Source organism: Maylandia zebra, linkage group LG22 (genome assembly GCF_041146795.1).
Source record: "Maylandia zebra isolate NMK-2024a linkage group LG22, Mzebra_GT3a, whole genome shotgun sequence".
Classification (NCBI taxonomy): domain Eukaryota; kingdom Metazoa; phylum Chordata; class Actinopteri; order Cichliformes; family Cichlidae; genus Maylandia; species Maylandia zebra.
The window spans coordinates 19175867-19185361 of record NC_135187.1 but is presented as its reverse complement, the minus strand read 5'-3'; the positions used below and the strand labels follow the sequence as shown (position 1 = coordinate 19185361).

Sequence of the window (9495 nt, the reverse complement as noted above, 5' to 3'; positions counted from 1 at the left end):
ACTCAAACAGATATAGATGTGTTTACCATACCACATATCAGAAAGAGAAGGTGCGACCTCTCTCATGACCTTAGAATATGTGTGGTATGCCAGGACACTCTGTGTACCATAAAAGAGGAGTACGTTCACTCTTTTCCAGAGTGTCCTGGCATACCACACATAGTCTTTGCAGACTACTAAGGGTCAGACATTCTATCTGTGAGAGTTGATATTTTTTATATTGTCATTTATGCTTAGGTATATATAATCATTTGTATGCTGATAAAAATCATTTTCATTATTAAGTCTGATCAGGTCTGCACTTGTGTACCATGAGATGAGAGGAAGCGGCCTCGACATTATAATTTCCGTTATAGCTTTAGAAACCAGACTGTTCTGTTCTATAAAAGTGTGAGACTTCACACCTTTAAATGTTCATTTGAGACATGAACTATTGCAAGCTCCTGTTTTTATCGTTTAGCAAGATGCTTACTTCTGCTTTTCTGCATACCTTTTCTCCATACCTCATACACACACATTAAGTTCATTGAAAGGTTGTATGTCTATGTATGGTATGGCTGAAAACACACACATCCCCACACACAGAATACAGATACATTGATGCAGATATGCCTGCTTGAGAATGTCACGTGTATTTGCAATCGCATATTCATGTATGTGACAATTACACATTAAAATATATCAATAATTTTAATCTCCCCAATCAATTATAATGTTATGTTGGAATGTTGTTAAAGAGGGTAAAAAAAAATGTATCAACCCGGTTTGTTTTTCAGATTCCTTTTCAGATTTCAGATTCCTTATAGCAGCTTTAATATATGGAGAACACAACTTCCTGATTGTATGAGCTATACTTTTGTTGTTGAACTATTACGTCTCAACCAAGCACTGTATGGTTTTTATAATTTTAGTAGTGTGTCACACAAATAGCAAACATTCAAACAGTCAAAAAAAAGTAAAAAAAAGTTTCAGGTCGATGAAATAATAGAAAGCATAGAAATAAAACAATAGCCAACTGAAAATTGGGTATTAATGTATGTAGGCTCAAAGGGGGGGGGAACAAGAAAGCTAATATAAGTTACAAATAAAGATTTCTCAAAGACTCATATTGAACAAATTGTACATTAATCTTCAGTTTGGGATAATAAAGTCGTTTATTTCCTCAAGCAGCTTGCAAAATATCTCATCCTTTCACTGCTGTTTCTGTCTGTGTGCTGGGAACAGACAGGACAAACAGGACATGTCGGCCTTGTGATAAAAGATTATGACTGGAAGATGAGTTGAATTCAGTCTGAAGGGGTGTGCAGTTATAAGAAAATTCGTTACAAACTGCTGATGCACATAGGTGGATCGACAATAATGACATGAGGAGAGTTGTGGCACAACTGGTCTTCCACAGCCCTTGAAGCACAGCTACTCCCTCTCTTGGCCAGCTCTCTGAAGACAGGGGTTTTTGAAACAATGCTGTGAAGTCACAAACTTCAAGATACTTCAACGAGGAAACAAGCAGAAGAGCCCTAATTTTCTGACATCAACAGCCTGCAGCAGGATCAGCGTGTCTTTCACTTTTTACCTTTAAAGAATGAACAGATTAGACAAAGCATGGGGGTGAAGCAGGTTAGATGCGATTGCTTGGCGTTCATTATAAAGGTGGGTGTGGCATAGACCACATTACTACCCAGCGGACGGAACATGTGACGCTACGCTGTCTTACTACTACCAGCGTCGTTTGAATCCACGGTTAAAGCTCACTGCAGCTGCGAGACCCTCCAGCTCCACAGGTAAGCACCCAACCTAACTGCTTCAGCATACTGCGGTATTAGACACCACGGAGAAACTTTGTTATCCAGAAAGTAGCGGCTCCGCGTTTGTTTAATGTTCCTGCTCAAGTTTAATTAGTTCATTAGTTAAAACGGACTTTTTTTTAGTCAACTCTGAGACAAGTCACAGCAACAAATCCTCTGATATTTTGTGCAATATGTGGACCTTTGTTTTGCGTCGTGTCCAGGACGGCAGGAAGCTGCTTTAACAGACTGACATGCAGCGCCACCCGATGGTGACAGTGTAATTGCAGCTGCATTTCCTTCCATCTTTCTTTCAGCTTTATTTCAAGGAGTTTTACAAAACTTCTGAATTTAGAATAATTTCGAGTTTTATACACAGTCACCCTCTCAATTTTTAGAGGCTCAAAAGTAACCGTACTAACTCAAATAAGGATTGTTTTTAATACTTGGATGAAACTCTTGTGTTTGATGTTTTTAACCCATGGGCATCATCAGGTGCTTTACTGCAGCCACCTTCAGTTACTTGGTTGAGATCAGTTGACTTGTGTGGAGTTATGTTATATTATATGTGATAGTATTAGCTTGCTGGGTTATATAGATTAATAATATTATCTAGCTGCATTGTAGTATGTATTATCTTAGGGTCAGGCCTTTGTGCAAAGACAGCCTTCTGTGTGAAGCTGTAGGAGAAAAATAGTCAGAGAGAGAAAACAGCATTTACAGGAAATGGTGCAGAAAAAGCATCACTAACAGCTGTCTAACACATCTGGATAAGTATAGAGTGGAAAGCAGAACTAGGTAGCGAAGCTTAAGGTGCCTAAAGAGTTCATTTAAAAGCCACCTGCATAGGTAAGAAATGAGGGCACGTGCAGGGAAGCAGAAGTTGGGGAGGAGAACCACGCAAGGAGGTGTTTTTATTGAAACTGCGCATGAATAATTTGGACAACAACACAGAGTACTAAGCATACAGGAAAAGCAGGTGTGAAAGGAGGAAATCTGGTAAGAAATACTATATCTGTAACAGACTGAGGGCGCACCCATCGGCTCTGCAGGAGGTTTCGCGCTGTGCGCATCTCCCAGGTACATGGTGAATAAAGAATTGTTGGATTGAAGCGTTCTGTCTCGAGTTGTTTCTTTTACCAGGTCAGAATCCAAAAATCAGGGAGGGACAATCGGTCCGACACTTGCCTTAGCTGTGTTAGCTGTTTCTTTGTTTTGAAAAGCTCAGGTTGCTTTTGCAGCGTGCTTGGGGTCATTATTTATTAGGACTGTGAAGCGTGGTCCACATTTAGCAGCATCTGAGCAGAAAGTGTAGCCCGTGAGCTGTTTCTCCTGTGAGCATCTGAAAAGTGTGGACTAGAGTTTGGCTACCGTCAAACTGAAAACGAGCTGAATTTCTTTTCAGTGAAAGAGTCAAAACTTGTTTAAACTTTCATGCTTTAATTTCAGTTGTGAATAACATGTAGGTTTATAACATTGCATTTTTATTTATATTTTACTAATAAAAAAACTCGTTTATTTACAGCATCCAGAGTTTGTTTTTTTTAATTGGGTTTGTAATTTGTTCCCATTCCCTTAGTTGAATCTATAAAAATGCCAACGATAACACACCGCGATTGACAAAAATTGTATTTTTGTACCAACAAGGAGATTCCCAAAGAGCGATTAGCCAACACACACAGTATGAGAATCCCCCTCCCTACCAGGAGACATCTCCCGTGTCTCTACCATAACTCTGCATGAGGTGAACAAACCAGCATTGCTTTGAAACTTAAGCTCCATCTTGGGTTTTCAGGTGGTGTTTTTCTACAGTTGCAGCATGCAGCCAGGTAAGTCATGCCTTCTACTAACTGTATGTAAGCTTGCTGCATATAGCCCATTCTCTTTCTGTAATTCCTCCATTTGTAGGTGTTTTAAGAAGAAGCCAGCTGCTGGATTCTCTGAAGGCGTACCTGAGCAACAAGGAGAGACTACAACCCATAATAGGTGTGCCGCAGCAAATCCCACTTTTAGTGTGTAAACGGTTCTTTATTCAGTGTGTGCTGAAGTAATATGTGTTTTTAATGTGCACTTAGGCTTGGGCTGCATTACAGAATGTGTGAAGGCTGGTGCGTGGAGCACAGAAGCGCTGTACGTGTGTGGGGCGTGCGTGTGTCGCCTCAGTAAGGCTGACATGCGTAACCACATACTGGGAAGTCTCCACAGATTCAACTACATTGTAAGTAGTACTGGAGAAGGATTGGTGACAGCAGATCATGTGCTGCGTTGGATTTTACTAACAGATTATGGTTTGTTTGTTTTTAAAAGAAAACCTGGCACCCTCACTTGGTATCAAAATGGCAGGAGAGCTCCGACCTGTCCAAGCTGGCGTGGCCGCTGATGGAGATGGCCAAGAAGCTTGAGGAAAAAGAGGGACCGGGAGACATCCAGGTCTGTTGCTTTTATTGTGCGTGCTTTCTTGTAGTCATAAACTGCAAATTATTGTGGATGCTCATATGTTTTTGCACCTTCATACGAAGTTGTTAGAGGTTGAAGATGGTGTATACCAGAGGATGGAAACATCCAGTGAAAATGACGGTCAGTGAATGTTTGACTGTTCTTTCCCCATCTCACTGTCTTCTCTTGATTACTCTCACTTTTTATGTTTTTGGCAATTTTTCTGCATGCACGTGATTATTTTTCCCTTCATAGGTATCTTTTCATCTCTCTGATACTGCAGCAGTAACTCTCATAGGTTCCTTAAGAGATGCACAGGGTGAAACTGAGAGTTATCCAGAGACTACAGCTTTGCACTATCCCACTGAATCCCAGAGGACTGTAGTGTTTGCACAGAACCAGCCCACACGGTCCAAGAAATCCTTCAAGGCTGACACAAACTCAGGCAAGATCTCAGCGCACACTAACAAGCCAGCACCGCAGCTGATGCATGCAAACTTTGATCCTTCTGTTAAGTCAGAGGTCTACTTAGTCAACCCGTTCACATCCCAGTTGGATTCTCCCGAACCCTTTGTGTTTTCAGAGCACACCAGCAGCTTTCCTGATGACTACACTGGAACCAAGACTCTCATAGGTGAGAACACACAAAGAATGGCACCAAAAGAGTTAAAAAAAACAAAAAATAATAATAAAAAAAGGCCTTGAAGTTGCACGGTTGTGGCGGACTGCAAACTCTTTCATGTGCCTCTCCAGTAAAGTTTCTCATCTCACAGTCCAACTCCAGTCTCGAACCACAGCTGGTGATCGTAATTCCCATGAAATGGAAATGTTCTTTATTTTTTTTGTTTCTCATGTTTTCAACAGGTCTCGACTGTGTGGTCGAGTATAGAAGTGAAGATGGCTGCTCTTACTGTTTCTTATGCCACTGCTGCCGCATCAAATCCAACAAGAAGGACATCACTGAACACCTGACCAGCCCCTCACACCTCATCAACTACTTGGTCTGTTTGTTCTGGATCAGTTACCAGAATAGATTATAGCAAAGGTTCTTTAGTATTATGCATGCAAAAAGCGAGGTAAGTATAGTTTAAAGTTAGTGAATATAATTTTTTATAGATGGAAACTCATCCTGAGGAGGTGACTGCGGAGCTTAAAGACAAACCTCACCTTCTTCAGTCTTTGGCAAAGAAAGTGGAGCGAGAAACGGGGCGAGGAGAGTTGAAGGTATCCCTTTTTCTTTGCAGCACAGAATTTCCTGCTGGGATTCTGCCACATGTGACGTGACTCTCAGTGTCTTTTCCCCCAAACAGTGTTGGTTTCACCTGTACTCGTCTGTCCTTTAGTTTATAAACCTCTCATGTTCTCAGGTAGTGCATGTTCCAGAAAACCTTTGTGCGCTACTCACTGGCAAAAGTTACCACTGGTGTAAGTATGGGTTATTTTTCTTTTGCTTGGCCATAAACCATTCACTTCATTTTCTACATCTCTGCTCTTGTAAGTGTAACATTTACCTGCCTCCTTTTTTTTTTTTTTTTTTTTTTTTTTTTTTGACAGCAGGTCTGTGATAGATCAAACCACTGCAAAAAACAGGCTTTTTTTTTTCCTGACGTGTCATTATTGAAACATTCAGTTAAAAAGCAGGACAAAATAGACATATCGTAGAGTTGTTCTACAGGCACAGACACAGGTACCTACTCAGTGATTTGTTGAAAGTGTTATACTCTAAATACAGTTGTGGTCAGAAATCTTTTTTAAGGAGAAAAAAAAAAAAGAGAGAAGAAGGTTACATCCAGTCATCCTGGGCATGAATATCATGGCATTTCTGGGCTTTTAATGATTTCTTTGAACTGTTCTTTTTCCAGGGTGAAGTGATTGATTCTTTGAGTTCATTTAAATCTGTTTGTTTCCTGGCACAGAACCAGCTTTAAGTGTAGTCCACAAATTTACAAATTAGTTGAGGTCGGGACTTCGGGAAGGCCATTCCAGCAGCTTAATATTAGCCTGCTTTATCCATCCCCAAAACCAATTTTTATTAACTTTTTGAACCATTATATAATTGGCACATCTGTGTTCAATTTGAACCATCTAGCTGTTAATTTGAGGTGAAGTTGAAATATGTGCTACCACCACAATACTTGAAAGTTGGTGCCATGCTCTCAGGTTTGAAAACCTCACCTTCATAGCTGCAAACAGCTCAATCTTTCTGACCATAAAACGCTTTGGTTTTATGTTCAGCTTGACGGTGTCAATTTTTGGAGCACAGGTTTCTTTCTTGCAGTATAAACCTGTGGACTGTGAATGTGTTCCTGGGTCATTCCTGAACATCCCAACCAATTTAAAAATGTCAAAAGACATTGTGGAACCTTTACCACCACTTATTTAAAAATGTAAGCGAGTGTATGTATATTTATACAACTGTATACTTATGTGTAGAGTTATGCTATAACTGGATTTTTACAGAGAAGTGTAACTTTTATGCCGTCTGAATTTTGCCTGGATCACGTTTTGTCAGTGCATCTTTGGCACTCACCATGCAGAGTGTGTCCTTTGTTCAGTGCAGTTTCCCACTTGTCAGGGATGTCGGCTCTCTAGATTTTCTTGTATTCATTAATGCCCACTTGAATTTTTTTTTTTTTTTTTTTTTTTTTTTTTTCCCCCCCCCCCCCACCCAGTGTTCCTTGCATTTCTTTATTTTATTTTATTTTTGTATGCCACTGTATTGTTTTGGATATTTTCCAGGCATAAAGATGCTGCAATCTGGATGGAAAGGTGCTGACATTAAAAAAAAGGAAGTGGATGCCAAAGGTTTGTATCTTTGCAAGCTAGAGTTCACACTTTCTCAGCAAACTGCTTTTAACTTATTCCTTTTCTTTATGTCTAAGGGCTGAGCATGAACCAGACATCCGCTGAAGGCATGTCAGAGAAATGCACTTTAATGAAGTCAAAGAGGAAGAAAAGAGTAAAAGCAAAGAGAGAGACTGTTTTTAATGTCAGCCTGCCTATTACCAAAGGTTTATTACTGATGAAGAGGATGTCTTTCAGCAGCAAAAGCCTCCCTCCATCAGCTACATCCCCTCCCTTTAATTTAGATCTCACGTCCTCCCCGGGGTCAGAGATTGTGGAGTTAGACTGTGATGGTTTGTCATCTGAACTAAACCATGCAGAAACCTCTCCACTACAGCACAGCCCCTGTGATGGAGGTCCAGAGACTGGTGGGTACACGCCAGAAGGAAACTTTACAATATTAGCTGTGCCATCTTCCTCTAACTCTTCCTACGGACATAGGGAGTGTTGGACCGAGGAGGGGTATAAGCCAGCTGCAGAGGATAAGAATGGAACAAGAGAGCAGGGTTTGAGAGAAGAGGCACGCATAGACGCTGGTCCACATTATTACCAACAACACTTTCAGAATCCGCACATGCCGTGCGATAATGCAAGTCTTCAGACGGGCAGTGTAAGTGGGTATTACGATGTATGGGGTCATCTGGGTCCTTATATAAATAGTGCTGGTGTGAACATGCTAACTCAATCAGTAGATCCCTGTGTGTACAGCGGCAGCATTGCACACTACACAGCGCTCACCAATGACTGTGCCCAGGCAGCTCCACACAATTATGGGATACCGACTACATCTTATGAAGCCAGTCAAGGACCGCGTGGGTGGATGTCTTACCCCAGCTACAACACTGGCTCTCTGGCAAACCCTGGCCAGCACTTTCTCCCTCCGGTCTGCAGTAGTGTTACGGACTGGAGTCTAACACACTCTTATGCCTTCAGCCAACCTTCTAAACCTCAGTGTGCTGTGTCCCAAACTGATCTGTATTTCAGCTGAATCAAATCACATTTGGATGGTCCAGCGGGGGATTTACTTGCAATGTGACTTTCTTTATTTTTTTATTATAGTTCTGCTGATTTCTGTAATGAATGTGAGCCTGCTGATGGAGGTGCAGTAATATAAGCAGTGTCGGGTTTTTGTTTTTTTTTGGTTTTTTTTTTTTTGTTTTTTTTTTTGTCTGCTGGGACTTTTAGGTTTAAACTTTGTGGAGACTGAAAGTCAAAGAGCACTAATGAGGTGAAACAGCACTCCTTATCCACTAATCCAGTCGTTATAAGAGAAGTAGAAGAATTGAAGATACTGAGCATTTAAATAGAACTCACTCGTGTATTTCCAAGTTCACATTCAGTGAAGGCTGAGAAACGTGCCCGTAAACACTAAACAGCTGCCTGTGTGTATATTTTTATTCTTTTATTGTGTTTGTTATGAAGTTGTTCAAACTGGCTATTTGTTTTCTGTTTTTGACCGTTACAGCAGTGTTTTTTGTTTTTGTTTTTTTGTTTTTTAAATCTACATTTATGCCTTTTTAACTCCAGAAAACAAGACAAATGTGTGAAACATCACATTAGGTTTAAGTGGATTCACTGTATTTTTTTAGGAGAAATATTGAGATATGTTTGACTGCTTTTATGAAATTAAAAAACAGTTTTTTAAAACAGTTCTGACCCGTGTGGCTGAATTTTTATTTTATTTTTTTTTTGCACCAGTAGAGTTTGAACTTTAACCAATTATGTGACCAAATATCGTTTTCCTTGCAGGTTCAAACAAAAGAGTTTGTTATTTTTCCTTTCAAGCAGTCACGGTAGGTTATGTAATGTCCTGTGGCGTAATACTCACAAGCTTGCTCAAATTCAGCGAGGAAACACAAACTTTGTCCACTCAGCGATTAATGCAGATCACTGTAAAAAGCCAGTCTTACTGTAAATATTAAAACACGTTAATGGTTCTGTGTTTGCTTTGGAGTAAGTTTGACTCTGTAGTACGCCCATTATTCAATACCTTGCAGAACCATGTTTACCAGCAATAACGTAGTGGCTTTCTGTGCAAGCTCATCTTTTCAGTTCTGAGGTCTTGTGGTGCAACTTTGCAAACCTAAGCTGTGCTGCCGTGTTCTTTTCTCCTGGCGACCATTTCAAACAAGCCACATTTGTTCAGTCTTTTTGAAATTGTATCTTTTCTTTGCAGCAACACTGGACACAGAAAAGATACAATTTGGGGCTCTTTACTGCTGGATTGATTGTGGCATTGTGTTAACACAGATCAGTTGCCTACCAGTAAATTGCCAAAACCTCTGCTTATATAGAGGTGCTCACACTTGCTGATGATCAGTTAATCAAGTGCATTTGATTAGCAGCACCTGGCTCCTATGGAAACAGCATGTACTAAATTTGTGAGCTATCTATGAATGTGAATCACACTTCCAGTAAATCCAGGTAGTGC

At 40.4% G+C, this 9495-nt stretch overlaps 1 protein-coding gene across 2 annotated transcripts; it reads left to right on the top strand.

Moving 5' to 3' along the window:
* Positions 1–1271: 1271 nt before the first annotated feature.
* LOC101471061 (uncharacterized) lies at positions 1272–8713 on the top strand. Of its 2 annotated transcripts, XM_004548052.5 has the most exons (13): positions 1272–1781; positions 3580–3613; positions 3693–3770; positions 3860–4002; positions 4092–4214; positions 4304–4361; positions 4504–4665; positions 4804–4854; positions 5085–5221; positions 5337–5444; positions 5588–5645; positions 6960–7025; positions 7103–8713. In XM_004548052.5, the coding sequence occupies exons 2-13, from the start codon at positions 3604–3606 to the stop codon at positions 8050–8052; spliced, it is 1944 nt and encodes a 647-aa protein (XP_004548109.3). In that variant the 5' UTR covers positions 1272–1781; positions 3580–3603; the 3' UTR covers positions 8053–8713. The 2 variants fall into 2 exon arrangements, with proteins under 2 accessions (XP_004548109.3, XP_076735237.1); XM_076879122.1 differs by lacking the exons at positions 1272–1781; positions 3580–3613; positions 3693–3770; positions 3860–4002; positions 4092–4214 and having other exon boundaries at positions 4341–4361; positions 4476–4665.
* Positions 8714–9495: the final 782 nt, after the last annotated feature.